Source organism: Oculina patagonica, chromosome 9, assembly GCF_052425735.1.
Source record: "Oculina patagonica isolate OP01 chromosome 9, crgOcupat, whole genome shotgun sequence".
Lineage (NCBI taxonomy): Eukaryota > Metazoa > Cnidaria > Anthozoa > Scleractinia > Oculinidae > Oculina > Oculina patagonica.
In genome coordinates this window covers 28,842,507-28,863,995 of record NC_135766.1, presented here as the reverse complement: position 1 = coordinate 28,863,995, position 21,489 = coordinate 28,842,507, and the positions used below count along the sequence as shown (strand labels likewise).

The window sequence follows — 21,489 nt, the reverse complement described above, 5'->3', positions numbered from 1 at the left end:
TGAGTAAGCCCTTCAGTGCCGTTAGGACAAAACCAGTCTGCCTGTGCATATGCAGCGTCGTCTGGCTCGATGTATTGAATCAAGTTACCTTTGCTTGCAGTTCCACCTTCATCCGAAAATTTATCGTAATCGGGGTATTTTGCCCCAGAATTTTTCGGACCAATATTAGAGATCCAGATATAAACGTTACCAAGTCCGTGGTTTGCGCCTGTTGTGAAACGGAAATCGCTTGACGGGTCGACACCGAACTCAGCACATATTCTTTTGTACGAAGCCACGTCGTACTTGTTGTCGAACTGGCTAAAAGTGGGGTCGCCTGGCAAGGCGCTTACGCTCTGAATCCCCCCCATCTGAAACAATATTCGCCTTATCGTGAAATAAACGTGAAAAAGGTAAAAATTTCGCACAATCGGTGGCAAGCTGAGAGCTGAGTGCTCTTCATCGAAAATATCTCGACTTATACCGCAGCCTGTTGTCGCGCACCATACCGCAAAGTTAAGTTGCTGTGGCCAATAGGCCATATTTTGGCTAGCAAGCCACCTTTTTGACTCTTTTCCTGATGTATGCTTCAGTTTTGTTTTTTGAAAAATCTCTCTTAATTTCGTTGTGAAATATTGGTCTGGTGTGACGTAGATGTTTATTTGGCTGTTAAATATTTTTTTCAAACTCGGTGCGGCTTCGTGAAATCCAACCGCGGGAATTGGCAAAGATGAGCCTTTTGCGCCGCTTGGTGACAGCTGTTGTGGAAAACCGCCTGAAATTTGATTCACCCCCAGTGCTTTTTTCATCTCTGGGCTCCAATATTTGCTGTCAGAGCCAAAAACATTTATCAAATGGCCTTGCCCTGCCTTGTAATAAATGTCTGCCGTTGCTGTGTGGTTGTACGCGAACTCAACCTGTGCAACAAATTTTGTTCGGTCAGCGTTTGGATATTTTGCAAGAAAAGGTTTCCATGCATTGTCTTTTGCCGCTTTAGAAATTGTAGTTGCTTCTGGGGTTTTCATCCACTTCATAAAACCTCTTGTTTTTGCATCCATGGTCCTCTTTTATATTAAACATTTTTTATTTTTATTTAATATAAAAATGGTTGTGCTGACTGTTACCACAAAAGAAAATCCGAACACTGTTTATTTTGACCAGCCTATTCCAAAACCAAGCTATATCCGGCTTTTAAGTTGTTCTCTTTACAACAGCTGGAATAGTTTGGAAAAGGATGGAATAGTTTTTTATAAACAAGTGAACAAGGAAGAGAAGGCGCGTTATATACGGCAAGGAAACTTCTCACTCGATGACATTGGGAGTATTTTTGAAAAAGGATTTCCAGAGAAAAACATGTTTTCTGTAACAAAAGGCATTGCAGGCCGTTCATTGATAATAAAAGCAAAAGAGCCCAATTTAAAAACTTTTGGACTGAATGAAAGTCTTATTAAGTTCTTTAATTTGCCTGGGTTTGAGAATTACGCAAGTATTGAAAAGGAATTTTTTTAAACAATTGAGGTAAATAATGTTTCAAATCCTAAAAATTACTTCATCAACTGTGACCTTATCGACAAGCAACAAAGCTTGCTAAATGGTAAGCCATCAAGCCTTTTAGCGTTTTTTGACATACGTGGAAAACCGTATGAAAAAGTTTATTACCAAAATACACATTTTAACGTCTTGCGCGACGTTTCTGCTGAAGAAAATGTATCATCTCTGACTCTTTCGATTAGAGATGAGAATGGAAAGCCATTCGATTTTAACGGCACAAATCTTACATATGAGTTGGAATTGAATTAAATTAAATACAAAAATAACTTTTATGTATACGAGACCATGTCATCTGCTAATGTTCTCCCGAGTGCCCCTGCTTATGGTGATCGCGAAGAAACACAACTTTATCCAAGCCTCCCAACAAATGCCGAGAATTTTCGGCTGACTGAAATAAGTAAAATTGAAAAAGAAATATCCGCTGAAGCTGAGCATTACAGGCTTGTGTTAAAAAAATATAAAAAAGTCCGGAAAGTTATTCACTATTCCGTGGTCTGTCTTGGCGCCGTGACGGCAGCTCTGTCTTCTGGAGCTGTTGCGACTTCACTTACTGGTGTTGGAATTGTTATCGGCGTGCCTGTTGCAGCAGTAGCAGGTATATCTGGCACAGCTTCCACTGGCCTGTCAGTTATCAACAAAAAGCTTGAACGTAAAGTTAATAAGCACTCAAGAATCCTCGCTCTGGCTGTTGCAAAACATGACTCGATAAACAGCTCTGTCTCACAAGCTCTGAATGATAATCTTGTTTCTGACAAAGAGTTTCAACTGATCACACGAGAAATGCAAAATTATCGCCAACTTAAAGATACTTTACGCTCAAACTTTGCAAAAAAACAAACAAATTCACTCCAGCCAGACATCGGAAAAATTCGGGAAGAAATCAAGAGAGAAGAACGCAAAAGATTGGAAAAAAAACTTCTCGAAAGTGCCACCGACATTTCGAAATAAAATTTCAGTCCAATAAAACATTTTTTCATTTTATAAAAGAATGATTGTCTGCGCTCATCTTGTCGTTTACTTTGTGTTTGAATATTTCACGCCCGAGTGTCAAAAAAATATTCGATACATAACCCGCGATGTTGTTAATTGCCTGAACGAGGCAAAATAAAAGGTTACAGCGCACTTAAAGTGACTTTCAGCCGAGTCGAAAGGATTAAATCTGAGTGTGCAAAAAATACAATTAAGTTGAAGCGAACAGCGAGAAATTGCGTGACCCACAGCGGCATGCAAATTTTTTTTGTGTTTGCGTGCGTGGGTGTACAAAGTCGGGGTATTACCCGAATGATATTTTTAGACGGTGTAATATCATGACTCATCGCCAATGACAAACACCGGCTGTGGTGTTTGTCAAATTCCCTCTCTACGACTGTTTTAATCAGGAGTCTTTTCTTCCAATTTCTGATCTTTTGCAAGTTGATTATCAATTTTTTTGCTTTAGCCGTTTAAAGCTTGATTAACACATCGGCTTGTTTACAATCATGTCGCTTTAGAATATTCTGGACTTCCGGTACGTCACACACACATGCCAAACATGCCGATTCGCCATTGATTTTCAGCGTTTTTAAAAAAATTTTTTTTTCGTGAAAAAAAAAATCACAAGCGAACAGGAATGTGTGGTGCGATTTGGAATGTCCTTTCTATTGTGCGATTTGGAATGTGCTGTATAAGCAAAAATAATTTTTACGCAGGATTTATTTTTCACTTCTCTGGTTGTTGAAACAGTTCAATTTAATATGATCTATCTTATAAAATATTATTTTTTTGGCTTTTAGGTTCCAAAATTTGGTTATGGTGTTTGCTTAAAAAATACATCCCTGACGCCATTTCTATTTATCGGTTTATATTCTAAAAATGCACCCATGACGGCATTTCTATAACTGAGCTCTGTCCTCTAAAAACTCCTAAAAAAAAACAATTAGATTACGTCAAGGGGGTTTTCCGTTTCTTGACAGCAATACACCCACGCAATCAAAGTCATTGTTGTGACTTTCTGTGTTGCTGCAATAATTTATGCACTCACCGGAGCGTGCAAGTCTTGTTTAGCTTGTTAAAACGTTTGCGACAACACTGCTGTCTAATTTTTTTAATTTTTCAATCAGCTCGTCTGTTAAAAAGATTGTTATTTGTTTTTCATTTTCTTTAGTTTTTTTGTAGGTTGTAAACGCTTTTCCACGAGATCTTTTCAAGTTTTTCTTTACATTCAAGTTAATTTCTCCAGTTCTCCCTCTTCCCATCTTCGTTTACTCAATAAGAGCATTTGTTCAATAGGAATTATTTCTGGCACAGCAATTAAAGGTTGGTTGTAATTTAATACAATGGCGCCATACAACGATTGGTACACTGTCGGGTCCGGCGAATCTGCTTCAGGAAGTTAGGAATGTGAAAGCCACTCACATTTTCCTCCTTTCACACAAAAGGGCTGGCCTTGCGGGCCCCACACACATGAGAGTTTTGGCATTGCGACCCCCACACACATGAGAGTTACCGGTTGTGGACACAACTTGCAAAAAATAGCGAGGCGAGACTGGCGAGCCAGCGAGCCAGGCGAGCCCGAGCGGTTTTTTTGCAAGTTGTGCCACAACCGGTAACTCTCATGTGTGTCCACACGGTACCAGACTACCAAAAGGACTACTCAGCTGGAATACAATAAGCCTAAGATGTCAAATCAAAGCAGGTGTTTCATTAATTTTTAAGGAGAGGATATTTGTTCATTTCGTTCATTCCAAAACGTTTCGAAAAATAAATCATTTGATCACATACCACATTAATATCTTCATGTTTTCCATCGAAGTTTTGTAATTCCCGGAGACAGACTTTAAACGAGTCCTTGTTTACATCCTCTGTCCAGATCAGCGCGGCATCATACTCTTTACCAGTCCTGAGGTGCTCTGACGTCACCAGAACTACAGGCGCCTTCTTAAACTTGTCCTGCAATGAAAAACAGAGAAATTAATCATAAAATGACTGCTGATAAGATAATTGCACCACGTTGCATGCCGTTAGCTGTAAAGTGTGTTGAAATTCTAATAAAGATGTATTCTAAGCAAACCTTTGGAAACGTCATATCTTCGCAATTTGTTCCAGACCACCATTGTTTAATGCTGATTATTCCCGTCATTAATTCTTGCGTTGCTCCTTGATACGCCACCCATTCCACGGTTGCAAATGGATTAAAGTTGTTTCCATTCCTTCCAGATTGCATGGCGCAGACTGTAAAATTTCGTGTATTCACATTTTCCGTCCACGAGGTGATAGCGTGGTGAACTGTTACCGAGTCATTCAAGTTCATGTGATTTAGTGTTATTTGTACATGAACTTGTTTATCTGGGTAGAACCGGTATGGTGGGAATACCACTGTCTTGCAGCTTGAGTCAGACCATTTGGGAACTCGAAGAAGCTTTACACGGCCATGAGCAATTGGAAAGCCTGTTGTTGAATGGAATAGTTTTAGTTAAGCTACTAACTAACCTTATCATATCTGCCCACCACACCATATTAGCAGCTGAATTGTATTGCATTTATACCTCGGTCCTACTACAGTCATAAAAAAGGAGATAAGAGAATTTGATCACTGACAAGACTGTTAATGCAATAAACACTCACGCGAAAATTTTACCGTTGATATAAGTTTAAAGTATTCTTCTTTAACCCTAGTGGCGCGAGATTTTTAAACCAATCAGAAAGCGTAGCAATGCTGAACCAAAACAACAAGTGATCACTACTCTATCATTGCCATTTCCACACTTTATTTGCAGAACTGGATGGCGTTTACGAAACTACACAAGCCACTCTTCACTGAACATGGCTCTGTCAAGTTTCCAAACACAAACCCACCAACAGATGAAAACAACAACGCTTACTGTGAGGTTATAAAGTTACAAATTTACTTTGGGTAACAAAACAACCTATCCTACCAAATTATTTCTAGATAACTTTTAGATAAAGTCACAGAATTTGGCAGCGTTTGGTTAAATATTGAAAAAGTTATAAGCGTTCAAAGTCGGCGCGGGCACTTTCCGCCCTCCCCTCACCCCCCCCCCCCCCCCCGGTCTGGATAGGGTTTAGAGTTTAGAACCCGTAAGTTATATCATGATAACTACTCACTTACCCTCGCAGCTTCCTGGGTGATAAACAGAATTATTGTCATTTCCCTTACAGAAGCTAAGCTCGTAAAGACATTTGTTGTCGTATGTTGTACCATTGGCGGTACACACTGGATCCTGATAGGAAGGGCAGTCTTCGTTACACACACAGCGAGCTTCATGTGCACTGTAGGTCTTACAGACACCAAACGACTCACACACTACGCCCAAACATGGATTCAAGTCTGTAGATGGAAAATAAAGGGATATTCATTTTGAGCTTTGCTTTAAAATTAGCCATAGCACGGAAACTCAATCTCTCTTAATTGTTTTAACTTTGGACATTGGAAACTTTTCAAATGAAAAATATCATAATTCAATTTTTTACCAACCTCCAATCACAACATAACTGACTGTCAGGGGGTCGTGTTGACTTCCTGTTCCAGATAAGTCCTTAACGCAAATTCTCATGGATGTCAGACGAACTTCCTATAAAGAAAATTTCAGCTTTTTTAGTCAATTGATTTGGACTCAATAACTCTTTTCTAACAGTCGTCATTTAACCTTACCTCAACCCAGGCTGTTATCATGTTATTCTCCGGCGGAACATGACTTTTTACCTGTCGGTCATATTGATGACCGACAGAGACTAGCACAGCCGGGGACTTATAAAAAGTCGTGTTATACTGAACTTCCTGAAAAATAAGAAAAGAACTACCGTTAATTCTTAAAATAACCACTTCCCGAAAACACCAATCGTCCAAATCCCATCCCTCAAAATCATTTCTGAAATAAGCCCTTCTGAATATAAGCAGATAAGCTTACTTTCTTATTAAACTTGTTTCCCACGTTGTTAGAGAATGTTTGAGACTGAAAGGAATTTTTGGATTTTATCCGATTTGATTAGAGAGATACATTAATATATAATAGACAGTCGTAGTATCCCGTTAAAACTGAAACCTAGAACATTTTAACCCTTAAATTACCACGCTTCTGGAATTTTTTCAGCAGTTTTCTGGGCTCAGGCAATCTTTTGAATTTCGTGATTGCATATAAGAAGCTTAAGTAATTAATATGTGCCGTTTCAAAACACCGAGGGCTCAAACTTTTATTGTGACGTCAGTATTCAGCCGTTGCTTCTTTGATAAGCGACCACACGGGCTCGAATCTGGCAAAATTTTCGTTTATAAGTGTTTTTCCGAGTCATTTTCCACTGCAGAAGCCTCCAGCTGGCATCATTAAGCTAGAACGGTGGGTAGAGGCAAACTTCTGAACGAAACCAGCGGTTAGAGATGATTTGACGATGATTGGAACGCCAAAACCATTTGTATTTGAACATGGCGGTTCATGAATGAAATTGTCTCTCTGGCCGTTCTGTGAATGGATTCCGAGAACTGCCAAGGCAATTTGGACAACTTTTGACTTCTAAAGAATGCAGTCGGTTCAGTATTTTGCCGGTAGGATTGGGTGGGTCGACACTTATAAAAAACGTATGGAATAGAGGTAGGTGGACTTGCATTTGGCCGACAAGGCAGTTTTACCCAGGCATTCCTTTCGGTCACCAATAAGGAAATTGCAGGTTTGCAAGCATTGCTGTAATCGAATGGTGATTACTCAGTCTGCTGAAAGATTGATGAGAATTTTTCTTGGTGAACGGAAAAGAATAGGCTCGAAGTTTGCTGCAAATGTACACTTTTGGATTCAGAATTACTTTTTCATTAAAAAAACTGGAGGCAAAGATGTATGTTTTTGTTGTTGTTATATGGAGTAAAAAACGGGCATTTTCGGATTTGCTTCAGAAAAAACAGCCATATACAACAGAAATCTAGAACTGTAGTCAGTTAGTTTGCTTTTAAAGCTATGAAAATTATCACTTTGCCATAACAAGGGATCATTACTATTATGTGTCCAGATATGCGAAGGCTGCAGATTTTTTAATCACTGCTGGTTAATCACTGCCTACGCAAATATGCGTTGTTGGTAGTTTAAGGGTTAAAGGTAAACTTGCACAATAAAGCTCCTTGTATGTACGCCCTCCGGAATATAAGCGCTTCTGAAAAGGGCGTTTAGCAAATCTAAACCTAGTGCTTATTTCCACGATTTTCATGTAGTAAGAAACCACGTGATTTGGGAAAATGTATTTTTAATTTAGTGGGTAATAACCTAAAGGCCTACATTTCAGTTTTGGGATGATATCATTGAAGCTTATCAATATCACTTACTTGACAGAATCCATAATTATTGTCTGCCGTGGGACTGCCACTGTTGGGGAAGTACACTTCCCCTGTAATCGTAAAATTTAGCTCGGACCCATTGCCGGTGAATGCGAACCAGTCCTGGGAAGAAAGAATCACTCAAGATGAAATTAAAAAGTATATACTTCAAGCAGGACAAAATTCATTATTCAATTGAAAATGACTCTGTTTTACTGTATATTAAGTGTACGCAAGGAATGACGAGATTGAGAAACTGTTGTGAGGAATATTAATTCATGTAGTGCCTGATAAACGTAGCTGTACGCTGTGGTATATTGCAATTCCTGTGTCTTGATTGGTTCATAGGCCATGAAATATGAGCTCATATACTGTAAACTGCAAATATGGTAGGAGTCTACGCGTCAACGGAAATAGCTGGGGTGCTCAAATACTGCCATTATTTTAGCGTTTCTAATAAATCAATTATTTCACTAGCGCATGTTGGATATGATCATGATATAGTTATAGCTATCTACCACATCATATCCAACACGCACTCATGGATAGTTGTTAATTATTCGAAGCTATTATTCCGTATAAAAAGCGTTCAACCAATATCTTTTAAACGGTTAAAACATTTTAACTTGGGCGATCGAAAATTTTACAGGTCGTGTACCCACCACAATAGTGTCTTGATGTTTGCCGTCAAACGCCAAGAACTCTCGGAGGCACACTTCGAAACTTCCTGGTTTTACATTCTCCAGCCAGACGTACATTGCGTCATCAGGCTTTGTGTCACGTGTGTACTTAGCTGACACAAACACAGAAGGTCTTCCACCAAAGCTCTGCAATGTGTTCATAGAAATAAATGTGTGACAATTAAAAGACATTTTCGAGATAAACATCTATAACAAATCATACCATCTTACCTGAGAGAATGTGACTTTCTCGCATTTAGTTTCTGTTGTCCAAATACCATTAAAACTAACGCTTCCATGTGTCAATTTTGGTTGATCTTGGAAAGCCAGCCAGTTAAGGACTCCAGTTCCATTTGTTCCGATGCCTGACTCACGAGCACACACCTTAAACCCACGTGTACTGACTGATTCAACCCACAAAGCAGCAGGCGAGTGAACACGTGAAAACTGCTCACCATGACTCAATGTTACATGTACTTGAACCTAACAATCCGAGTAAGATACACAAATGTCAAAGTTCTCTATCTCTCTCTCTCTCATTTGACATCTTGGAGTTTTTAACCAGTTTTTGTTGATTTAGTTACTGTATTTGGGAATGGAGGAGCTGAAGAAATCTTCTGGATGTTCCACACGAATTAGATGAAAGCTTTACAAGGGCAAGCAAACATCTAATAATGTGTTTCATTCCCCTGACCTAGGAAACTGAAGACCATGCAGTTAAACCAAACGCAGTTGTCTGAGTAGATAAACAAAGCACCATTCCTTGGGAGAAATAGAACCCTTACATTTTTTTCACAAAATACAATGACCTGAGAGCTAAATCTTCACCAGGCAGGTCACGCAAAATTCACCAACCAGTCTGTTGGTTGGTTTTCTCTTTGGAATTTTCGGTAGTATTCCGACATCTTCGGTTTTCTCTTTGGGAATTTTCGATAGTCTTCGAACATCTTCGGTCGCATTCGGGAATTTTCAGTATCTTAAAAAATCTTCCAAAATGATCGGAAATGGAAATCGTCGAAAAAAGGCCGAAAAATTCTTAGTATAATAAACAAAATGATATTGACCTTTTTAGAGCCGTTTTTGTTTCTTTCTGGATAAAATTTACTGTTATAGTGAATTTTTAACTGTGAAAGTTAAATGCCAAAAAATCTAACTGTTTCATGTTACAGGGCCAAATATTAAGTGTTAAGTACCCCCATTCAGACCCTCCATTTATATTCATTACGATATATATACGTACCGTTCCTGATCCACTGAATGTAAATGGAAATACAACGTTTCCACAACGTGGTAATCGACAATGTTGTGAAGAAAGGCAGCTACCACTGCAGCCCCATTCTTGTAGCGTTTCAGATATGTTTAAGTGTCCAGTTTGCAATGGAATTCCTTTAAGAAGCAACAAAAAATCTCATTTTGTCATAGCACAAAATGAGATTGCCCTCCGAGCATCCTATCGGCCGAGCGCACGACAGTTATTAAAATAAAGTATAATAACAATTAGAAATCCAAGGTGTTGTTAATGTATTGCAAAACGGGCTTTTGGAGCAAATTTGGTTAGGACTGGTGGCCTGGTCGTAGGAAAAGTGCCCCTAAGGTGGCGTGGGAGTCATCGTGGGGGGGGGCATCGTCGTTTCAAGCCAAGCGCATACCCCTCTTCCCTCGGGAGGTGCACCCCCCAACTCAAATTTACCAAATTCTCCCCAACAGTGTCCGGTGGTTCCGTTATAAATTTGTGCATTACTAGGCATCTCAGACGAACCTGCTTTTTGTTTGTTTCGAGTTGTCCTTTAGATGTTGTAGGACAAAAGTTGTATGCTCTTGAAACGCCGATAACACAGCTAATGTCAAATAAAATTAAATCTAAATAAGTTTCTTTGACAGTTCTTTACCATTATTTTTTTTTATCTCGCCAAGTACGATCCTGGTAACACGTGTCTTAAAAACCAAGTTTATACTGCGCTTGCGATATTTTCGGCACTTAAATGATTTGGGGGGCTCCCCCCCCCATGTCCCTTTGCCTGCTCTGCCGCCAGTGCCAAATTGAAACCATGCATGCGCAGTATTACTTGATTCAGGAATTTGGTTTTAATTTCTTATTCCCGATTCAATTCAAGTCATGGATAGCAAATTATTCTCAAAACTAGACTTTCCTTAAAAAAACTTGTCTTCTAAAACTGCTGTTCATGTATGTATACTATTCGGTGTTATTTACCTTTTATAAAGTGCCTTTCATTGGTAGTTTGGGCTAGGTTTCATTTTTTAGCGAGTTATTCTTTTATTTTAGCGAAGGCTGCAAACTAAGGCTGTTAACAAAGAAAACGGCATGCCCCCGTGCAGCCCCAAGGGACACGTCTCGACATTTATTTATTCATATTTCAAAAGCTGTTGAGTGTTTCGCACAGTCTAGTTTCGCATAGTTTTGTACAGTTAAACGAACTCTTGTTACGTCCGTCGTTGATTTATCCGGAATTAGGGGTAAGTGCCTCAGTCCTGTTTTGTTTCGTTTTGCTGCACCTTCAGGAACTAATACTAGAATTATTCATCACTGTTTTGCTGTGATTTGACGAACACTCGAACTGTAAGCCGTCAACTGCTGGACGCAAATCGAACTTGTACAAATCTCCGATAAATAAACAGTCAAAACAAAGGCCTACAAAGCATATACTGATAAACACGAGGCCAGTCCTCGGCAAAAATTTTGCCTCGATTAGCTCGTTTTCGAGAGCTCTGCGGAATACGAAGTCTTTTCAGAGGATTTTCGTGCGAAACTGAAATGACAACATCACAGAAACATAGCTTTACTTGAGAGGTGTTGTACAGCCGATTCTTGATGTAAGTCAAGTGTCATTGTTATTGTGAACTGCGGGTTTTCCATCGTGATCGCTAGAATCACTGAACGGATTATATAAAGTAGTCAAGGCGATAAAAGTGACTGATCCCATTGTTTATGTCGAAAACATGATGCAGTATGTCACGTTATCCATGCCAAACGATTATAGTAAATGCAAGACGTTTTTTTTTTAATCGCTTCAATGGTGAGAGTTTTCACTTCCTTTGATATCCTTGATTCTGAATAAAAGACTTTCATGGACAAAAACGTGCGCTAAAATTCGCGGTAAACCGCCATTTTGAAAATGGGCGTGACGACAAGTAGATTTTATTTGCAATTGAATTAAATCGAGTGATGAGTGACTAGCCCCCATAGAATAAACAAAGAGTTATCTTAGATTGCAGCACAGGCAAACTTGAGTCACGCCATTTTGTTTCGATTAACGTGACGATTTCATCTTATGACCTTTTTTCTACGACTTAAATCGTGACTGTTGGACACATGGTGCGTCTATATCTATAGCGTCTATAATTCAAGTTATGGTTTAAGCCGATTAAAATTACGAATCAAGTCGACTCTTACGATGAGTCAAGTGTTATTGTTATTGTGGACCGCGGGTTTTCCACCGAGGCCGCTAGAATCACTGAACGGATTATATCAACAAATTCAAGTAGTCAAGGTCATAAAAGTCACTGATGACATCGTTTCTGATAGACATGCCTGCAGCATCCAAATTCTCAATAGTAAAATAATAATAAGAGTAAATGGAAGATGTTTTAATTTAAATCTCTTAACTGGTAAGAATTTTATCTGCTTTTGGAAACCTTGATCCTGAAAAAGACCTACACTGACAAAGACGTTGTAGGATTGGCAGTGAAAACTGACATTTTGAAAATGAGACGAAATGCAGCGTAACGACAAGTACATTTTATTTGCAATCGAATGATGATTGATGAGCCCACAAAGAGTAATCTAAGATTCCAGCACAGGCAATTTTGAGTCATGACATTTTGTTTCGTTAACGTGACAATTTTAACTTATGACCTTTTTTCTACAACTAAACTTAAATCGTGACTTTTGCGTGAACGTAAAAAGCACGCATAAAATGCTTATCCGGCCAAATAAAACAACAACAACAACAACAACAACAAAACAAGCGTAAGTTGAAAGGTGGATATTTTAGGAGCTTTAACGAAATTTTCCTAAATCTGCGGCCAGGCATTTTCACTAACACAAAGAAGCTTCAAATGATTTACGACTGAGCTGAAACACTGAAAGGATTTTAGCAATCGAGTTACAAGGAAAAGAAAACGTGGGACATGTAGCGTAACATGAGAGCGTTGATAAACACCCCCCCCCCCCCCCCCCCCTCTTCCCCTCTCACGGTCTCTTCTTGTCCTAACAATCTTTGTCCTTTTTCATAACAGGAAATTATAAACGGTCTAAAGCGTGGTTTGATCACGAAATCGTAAATTTCTGGTGTAAATTTCTAAATTGGTGGAAGCAATTTTGCGTAAGAGGTCTTATTTTCTCTGATCTATCGACGTCAAAAGAGGCGATTACACGTGTCGACAATTAATGTGCAATAGATAAGGAATACATTTCAGGTGAAATGAAATATTTGAATATTTTTCTGCTGTAGCTGAAGTATAAGCATTATACTAGCACCACATAAGCACTGCAAAATGAAACGAAGAGTGAACTTAGACTGCAGCATAAGATTGACTAGCATTACTGAACAAAAAAGTTGAACGTGATTTCCCCCATGATAAGGGTTGTGTGGTCCTGTGTTTTCATGACCTATCAAATAAGTTTCCTCATCAATTACGTCAATCAACAGAAACTTGCGCGCACATCAAATGCCGACATCACTTGCGAAATAAAATGCATGCTGGATAAATTTTTAGATAATGCAAATTCAATTCCTACACCAAATCTTCAAGAGGGTCTGAATGGGGTTAAGTGTTTAGTGTTATTTGCCCATAATTTGTACTGTTACATTGGCCAATTTTTTAATGTTTACTGCTTCCAGAGAAAACACTGTTAAATGTTTGAAGGGGTTTCCGTGAAAAATTTTAGCATTGTAAATCATTATCTGCTCTTCAAAAATCGGATAAAATCACTCATGAACTTAGAGAAAATTTTCGGATTTCTCCTCGGAAATCTTCGGCAGTCTTCAGACAGCTTCGGTAGTCTTCGGGAATATTCGGTAGTCTTCGGAAATCTTCCCAAATGATCGGAAAACGGAAATGGCCGAAAACATCTTCAGTGATACTAAACAAAATAATATTGTCTTTTTTGGAGAGCTTTTGTTTCTATCTGGATAAAATTTACTGTTTTAGTGAATTTTTCACTGTTAGTGTTAAAATGCCTAAAATTTAACTGTTTCCTGTTACAGAGCCGAAAAACTAGGTGTTTAGTGTTGTCGAGGTACCCCCATTCAGACTCTCCTTGAATGGAAAAAAAAAATATTTAGAATCATAGCAAGAGAGTTAAAGTTATGGTAAGCAGGCGACAAAGGATTTACGTTTGTAACGTCTGTTAAATTTTAACCCTTTTGTTCAAGTGGATTTGCAGGTCAGGTGAAATCACTTTGAAAACAGCGACAGATGTGCACTTCGTACGTGCATCAAGGATGACTATAAATTCCTGCGCAGACAAATTTTAATCCAGGCACAAAACATAGCAGACATGCGAAGTTGGCAAGCTTGGACTTAATGCGCACTTTAATTTATGCGTTGTTTTCTTTTCCTTTTGTCCTGTTTTTCCTTTGTTCCTTGAAAATCACACTAAAACTCATTTGTAAAACAATACAGTTCAAGAAACTTAGTGATTTCTAAACAAAAAAAAATCATGAAAACGATAGCTGTATTAGTGACTGTTTGTTGTCCCGTGTTTTTTTCAAGAGGGGGTTTCAAGGAGATTCGCTAGTCAGATCTGTCTCAGGGTCACCTTTGTAAAACCAGGTTTCCTACCATAAACAATAATTATCACGAAACGAGTGGATTATGTATTTATTAACAACAGAATAACAAATGAGTTTTGGCATGAATTATAGTCTATTTTTGCTGTTGTTCCATGGTCACGCGCGCGTTTTAAGAGACTTGTGCAGATTGAATTTATGTGTTGTGAAACAGATATTAGTGGTTAACGGCGGAATGCTCTCGGATGCTTTCTCTAATTTTCTCATCGCCTTGCTCAGATGTGACAGGAAAAAAGCGGGTTTTCTGCTCTCGAAAAAAATAGGCTACTTTTGAGAATCATGATTTCGACACTTTGCATCAAAAATATTTTAATACTCAGGTTTTGATATACGTGCTTGTGTACTTGTTTACACTATTCTTAGAAATCTAATGACATAGCTGGTATTTGTAAAAGGTATTAAAAACGTTTTTTTCGTGACGAAATCGCAACTTGTAAACATAGATACGTTCCCAGAAGTAAAATTCTCAGTTGGTGGAAGCAATTCTGCATAACAGGCGTTATCTTTTGTAGTCGACAAGATTTAGGTACGATAAATAAAGAGAATAATATTGCAACGGAACGTTTAATAATTGTTTGGGCTTTACTTGGAATACTAAAATTAAACGAAGGATTGAATATTTTTTTGGCTGTATCTGGAATTTAAACAAAGAGTTATTTTACAACCCATTTTATAAAATTGACCGGCATCACGAACGATTAGGTGCATGGACTTGCGTTTTGTGAGATACAATACCCGATTCCCTCTATACCGCGCGCCTGCAGGGAATCACGGTAGTTGTATTCATCAAACCATGCGCGAGACTCAGCAACGTGCATCGTTGCTGAGTCTCGCGCAGGGTTTGATGAATACAACTACCGTGATTCCCTGCAGGCGCGCGCTATAGAGGGAATCGGGTATTGATGTGATTGGATGGCCGGGTATGTTTCCGTTTCATTTATGTCAGTCAAAAGAGATTTTAACGCAGACAACATTTGGTGTCGATTTGCAGGTCAGGTGAAGTCCCTTTGAAATCAATAAAGTGTTTTGTAAGTGGATTAGAGACTGAATAAGAGTTCTTGTGCAAACGATTTCTAATTTGAGCTTAAAACACAAGTGGCTGCGCTTGCATTGTGGAGTTAGTGTCACTTTATGGTTGGACTTGTTGTGCACTTAACCCATCTATTTTTTTTCTGTTTCCTTTTAAAGTCCCACGTAAATACAGTGCAGTGCAGGTACCTATCATCATGAAAATAATAAATAAAGTAATAATTTACAGATGTAAATCGTTCCACCGAAAATATAAATCGATGCATTTTGTTGCGCATACAAATCCAACACCGTAAACTTATTTGTGACCGTGACTGTGTGTCTGTATGTAAATGTAATCTTAGCCCCATATGTTAGAGATGGCTATTTCAGGTCTTTCAAGAGGATAACAATCAGAACAAATGATAGCCAGAACCAAAGGTCAACTCTGTATAAGCATGTTTCTATACATAAATAGCATTTATCACGAAAAGAGAGGATTATATCTTAAATGAACACTTATTGAGCCAAATGAAAAATCGAATGAAAGTCTATATTTTGCTATTGCTTCATAGTCACGCAGATGCAAACTTCAGTTAGAAATATTTCCGTCTCAATGTATCTTATTTTCTAAGAGGGGTATTTTGTGCGGATCTGGCGTGAAGACATTTATTATTTCAGTCTTTTCAGACACCGGTAGACCTGGGTAGAATTTGTATCGGTTTGCGTCGTGTGACGTAGATAACGGCTCTTCGCGACCAAATGCTGCCGTGTTGCTTTCTCTAATTTCCGCATGGTCTGTCTGATGTGACAGACATGCTAAATAAAACTTCCTTATGGGTCAATATTTCAACTATTTTGCATCAAATCCCCGCAAATTCCAAAGGCCTATCGAGTATACATCTGCTCGACACAATGGCGTCTTGGTTCATTATGGACCATTATGTTGAGTTATATCTGGCTAAACCCTGATCAAGCAAGTAAGAACTTTTGAAAGAAATTAATCCCAGGAAGATTGAAAGGCAAACGACAAACAGCTACTTCAGCTTTGAATATCGACAGTAAAGCATTACCAATCATTTTAACGCTTTTATGTGCGTTTTTCCGCTTGTGTGATCCTTAAAGGGGGCGTGTTGGCATTTTCATCCAAGACTGAGCGACTGAAACGAATTATGCAAAGTAGCACATTCTCCAAAATGCTAACTAACGTTTTGCGCCGTGAATGTATTGAGCTAATGACGAAGACCTCAATACAGGAATGGGAAACAAATATAACATGAAGCGCAAAGAATAAAAATATTGATACATGCAAACAGCTTTTAAATTCAATCCCAACAGATAATGATTGTCATTGATTTCTGTTAGAGGACGAGTGCAAAGAATCTTCCCATGAGGGGGGCGTGTGATGGAGTTTTCATGAGTGTTTCTGAATTGAAATAAATCGTTGCCTCAATGATAACGGTAGAAGCGAATTTAACTCCGAAAAGATAAACTTAGTAACCCGCAGAATTAGAAAGTAATTCGTTCCTTGGAAAGGACTCTGCCAGTCTATGCCGATTTCAAAGTTGTGCGTTACGAAAGCGAGATCTCTGCCATTACATGTTTTTCGTCAGTTTCCTTGTAAAAAAAGGCCCTGGTGATAAATCGCGAAAGGAAAAACTGAAAGGACAAAAGGAAACAATTTGAAATGATAGCAAATCGATTTCAGAAGCAGGAAAATCGGCAAACTGCAAAATTTCAAGATCTTGATCAAATTTTGTTGAGATACAGTCAGCATAAACGCATCTCAATTTTCAATGAAGAAACACATGGAAAATGCAAAATAACTCTTCATTCACAATGACGAAAATAATCAAAGCCCTACCTTTCACTGCGAAAGAGAGATTTCCAAGGACAACCAAAATCAGCAGAGCTGACAGTGAAGAAGATGCAGGATTCATTTTGAAGCGCGTCTTTGACCACTGTATCACTATGTGATGTGTTCTCCGAGAATGCCAGGTTCTTGTATCAGTTCAACGAAGTTCTGATTGGTATAAATCTGTAAGCTACGTTAAAGATATATCATGTCATAAGAGAACAACCAGGAAATGTTTGAATTATTTCACAAACAATGTAAATTTCCTGTGCACGTGAACAATAAGCATGTGATATTTTAAGAACTGAATGTTCAAGCCTGTTACAGCGGTTCAGAGTACAACAAGATATCGGATATGACTAAGGAAGTTTGGACATCGTCCCATTTAAAAATAAATAAAACCAAGTTTAACTTCTCTATTTATCTTTATCATAAATTATCATTGAATTCCTTTTTTTTATTTTTTTTAGGAATCATAGTATGGCTCTTTGCACCATGCAAGCAGCTAAGCGCTGTGCCCGTGAACAATAAGCATGTGATATTTTAAAAAATACATGTCCAAGCCTGCTACTACGGTTCTAAGTACAATGTTCAGAGGTGACTAAGGAAGTTGTGACATCGTCCCACTTATATTTAAAAATAAACCAAGGCTAACTTGTTTTTAATTCTCCGTCGTCATCGAATTTTTTTTGCATATTTTGTAGTAAGGAATCAAAGTATTACTCTTTGCACCGAGCTTGCTAAGCGCTGTGCGAGAGCCGAAAATTACAAGTCACGGGGAGCAGGTTAAGCCCGTTTACTCGGGGATGGTAATTATACATACATACTGTGTCGTGTTCTTTCTTGTTTGCCAGCGCATCGAGCCAATTTGAAGTGATTTGAATGAGTTATTGCTTTGCGAAATTTTCAACACGTGTACTTAAATAAATATTCCTAAGGCTGAAAACTGTTTTCGACAGCATCTCACTCGAACAGTGTAAGTCAATTTTATTCATAAAACGTTCGAATTTATACATCGTTAAACAAAATTGTTTCATTCCCATACAAATCCTTATAAATTGAGTCTTAGAGTACTGTGGCTCTTATCGTTAGCTTGGGTTGCTTGTGGACTATCTTATTGACATTGTAAATGTAATAAAAGTGTAAGCGTAATTATTCCGACTTTTTTTCGGTAGACTGTTTCCAAATACTGAAACAACGGTATTATAACTGAACGATCTTTTAAAATCTTGATAGATTCCAAAGGAGAAACAAGTGGAGGCTGGAACCTTGGAGGAATATTACCTTCACATAACAGAGAGTGGAACTACGTTTGTTGAGAAAATTGAAATTGACGAGGAAAACGATCTGGAGTACTTCCATGTACCAGCGCATAACCAAGTAACTGAAGCCGCTGACTATCTGTACGATTTTAAAAATGTAAGTGTGTAGCTGAAAATTAAGTCCCAGTATCATTAGAGAATTCAATTTGATTTTCATCATGTCATTTGCAGTTTTTTTTTTTCTAAAAAAAGTTTAGTTGCTTGTTTTTAAATAAGTAGTTAATTGTCATGTCGGTAGTCCTAATAATGAATTGATTTTCCCTAAGTGGCACATTCTAACTGTAACACTTGTTTGTTTGTTTCGATTCAGGATATCGCTGTCCGTCGCGTGAAAAGCAAAGCTAGTTGCTTTGTGGGACCACTTCCGGATGATTTGCCAAAGCCAGCCCACCTGAAGAACGAATTGCAAGGGGTTTGTATTTTTCCAAAATGTTAAAAAGTTACCGAGCAAAACTGCACAATTTGGACTTCTAGGGGGCTAAGACTGTCCGAAAAGTACTCGGCAGGTTTTCATATTTGAAGCAACATTTTTTCAGTTCTAGCAACTTCTTGATTTCTGAGCAAATTCTAGACCGAAGATTCTCCATTGTTTTTCAAAGGCCATACTGACGTTTCCGATCGTTTTTCGAACTTTTCCGAAGATAAACAAAGTTTCCCGAAGACTTCCAAGGAAGTTTCGACGATGTTTGAACTCACTCACGGACGGGATATCTTGACAACCCAATTTAACGCTGCGCTCGCGATATTTTCGGCTTCAAAACGTGGGGGCTACAGCCCCCCACCCCCCACCCCACCTGCTCCGCCGCGTTACGTATATACATACATACTTACATATACTTTATTTAGACACGGTATAAAAACATCAGTTACAAGAATGAATTAAAACACAATTAAAAAAAAAAACTGATTTACATGTTTGCCGTGTAGAAGCACGAGGGAGACATCAGGCAATTGATAAGTCTGGCTAAAGGATCTATGATCTATGATCGATTTATGTAATACAATATGTATTGCCAGGTAGCCACAAGATCATAGGAAAGCTGCAGTACAAGAAATACAGTTTTCAGACAAGATTTATTTTGTTTTTGTTGGTTTTTTTTTATGCAACTGTTCTTAATTTAACTTTCAAAGCTCTCCCGAGTTCCTCCTTTTGACAGCAAAGTCATTGTCCAAAAGTACTGGGTTGTATCAGAGCGGGTCGACAAAACCTTGTTCAGACAAGAAGTGCAAGAGTTTTGTGGACAGTTTCCAATGTACAGCTTGCAAGAAGTTGACCTGAATTCTACTAGTGCAGAAAAGATCGATGGAGGACGCACTCGTATAGGTAAAAAATATTCCTCACTGGTGCATGATAGCCTTCCGCTAGAAACGAACTTTATCAACATGCAGTCAAAAGCAATAACAGTTCCACAGTACACCATCTTAGTCTGTCCATATAACGTTTGATTTGTATTTAAAAAATAACGTTGTCAAAGCTTGAGTCATTTTTTGGCTGTGTAAATAATTATTTAACCATTTCAGTTTGTTTTCTATAATAACTGTAGCTTTTTTATTAATATTGAAGCAGATTTGCGAGGTAGCTTGCTACGCTGTAGAAACAAATCATCGCACCCTAAAAACGCCATAGCTTGATCCTTAATGGGATTTGGTCTTCAAACAATTCAAGCTTTAACTTTCTCTGCGGTTAGTCGTGAAGTGAAAAAATCAAATGTCTCCGGACATAACAACTGTCTCTTTGGTATAGATGTATTCTGAAGAAAGACATGTCATTTAAAGGACAAGGGTCAACCATGCGTTGCTTATGAAGTTTGGCTAAAAAGTCGACAATACTCAGTCAGGTTTCAAACGAAACTCTACCAGCATTCCCTAAACACAATTGAACTTTTCAAATACCCGTATGTAGTCCGAAAAAAATAATACCATGTTTCTATAGCTATCTGTTTTTGTGCTGAATCAGACTAATAGAAAGCATCGTATGAAACCTAAGATACAATCATAGAAATAACTCTATTATTGTGTAAATTACCACACCCTGTACTGTCGCGGTGGCCTTATGATTAGCCTGCTGAGCTTCGGATCTATCGGTCTGGGTTCAAGCCCTGGCTGGGGTCATTGTGTTGTGTTCGTGGGCAAGACATTAAACTATCAATGCACCTCTCTTCACCCAGGTGTATAAATGGGTAACAGCGAATTTAATGCTGGGGGAGGGGGGGGTTAACCCTGCGATGGACTAGCATCCCGTCCAGCTGAGGGGGAGTAGAAATACTCCCATTTGCTCAATGCAAAAGAAACCGGGATAAACTCATTACAGACTTAAGAACAAGAAATGACATGCTTACGCTACCGTTTCTATTGACAGCTCGAGATCTTGTCCGCGCCAACTTGACTGGACTGGGTTTCTGCAAGAAAGGATTGCCGCCTGTGCTGAGTTGCAGTCCAGAAGATTACGTGTTCACGATTGAGATCCGTGACTCGTACTGTACCTGGTGGTTAGTGTGTCAGTTTGACAAGGGAGCGCGTGACATATTATGTTACAAATGGGAACACAAGCTAAGTAGCATGGTTTGTTACAGTGTTAGTTGTCCTAAATGAGCCGACGTGCATTGATTTAAGCCTGTTGAGGTATTATGTATGAGGAAACGAAAATACTCGTAAACTTAATGAGCCTAAAATTAATTTTGAATGCATGAGTGTAACAGTACTGACAAAATACATTCTGAGATATTCTTTTTCACGGTATATGAAGTTAAAACGAAATAAATTTGAAGATGTAAACTTATAACTTGTGTCTGACTTTTTATAGCGGAGCTCCCAGCGGCCCTAAGGGCCGCAGAGCAGAGCCCCATACACATAGAAAATTAACAGAACCATGCTTTTGGTTTTTCATGGTCATCATGGCTAGCGGCATGGTTCGCGGGCGCGTACGACGTACGTACGTCGCCCCAACATTGCGGCCATACTCCAGAAATAGGTTAAGGTTAGGTTA

The 21,489-nt window shown here is 38.6% G+C and overlaps 2 protein-coding genes across 2 annotated transcripts in view; one reads left to right on the top strand and one right to left on the bottom strand.

The window, feature by feature from the left end:
* Positions 1 to 17,336, bottom strand: part of LOC144664643 (uncharacterized) — a 34,774-nt gene extending 17,438 nt beyond the window's left edge. The window contains exons 1-10 of the mRNA XM_078525809.1: positions 17,191 to 17,336; positions 9,746 to 9,891; positions 8,737 to 8,988; positions 8,488 to 8,652; positions 7,835 to 7,948; positions 6,182 to 6,307; positions 6,005 to 6,101; positions 5,639 to 5,857; positions 4,580 to 4,956; positions 4,291 to 4,458 (exon numbers count right to left, since the gene is read on the bottom strand). Of these exons, the coding sequence (XP_078381935.1) occupies positions 4,291 to 4,458; positions 4,580 to 4,956; positions 5,639 to 5,857; positions 6,005 to 6,101; positions 6,182 to 6,307; positions 7,835 to 7,948; positions 8,488 to 8,652; positions 8,737 to 8,988; positions 9,746 to 9,891; positions 17,191 to 17,266 (1,740 nt within the window). The 5' untranslated portion in view covers positions 17,267 to 17,336. The remainder of the gene's footprint in view (positions 1 to 4,290; positions 4,459 to 4,579; positions 4,957 to 5,638; positions 5,858 to 6,004; positions 6,102 to 6,181; positions 6,308 to 7,834; positions 7,949 to 8,487; positions 8,653 to 8,736; positions 8,989 to 9,745; positions 9,892 to 17,190) is intronic.
* Positions 17,337 to 17,536: 200 nt separating this feature from the next.
* On the top strand, positions 17,537 to 21,269 carry LOC144665095 (uncharacterized). The gene is made up of 5 exons (XM_078526271.1): positions 17,537 to 17,548; positions 18,418 to 18,600; positions 18,814 to 18,915; positions 19,635 to 19,827; positions 20,863 to 21,269. The coding sequence occupies exons 1-5, from the start codon at positions 17,537 to 17,539 to the stop codon at positions 21,093 to 21,095; spliced, it is 723 nt and encodes a 240-aa protein (XP_078382397.1). The 3' UTR covers positions 21,096 to 21,269.
* Positions 21,270 to 21,489: the final 220 nt, after the last annotated feature.

Bases quoted from the DNA above. Each gene is read 5' to 3' on its own strand.
- LOC144665095 (XM_078526271.1), top strand. The intron at 18,601-18,813 runs GTAAGTGTGTAG...GTTTCGATTCAG, and splicing joins ATCTGTACGATTTTAAAAAT to GATATCGCTGTCCGTCGCGT. The intron at 19,828-20,862 runs GTAAAAAATATT...TTCTATTGACAG, and splicing joins TGGAGGACGCACTCGTATAG to CTCGAGATCTTGTCCGCGCC.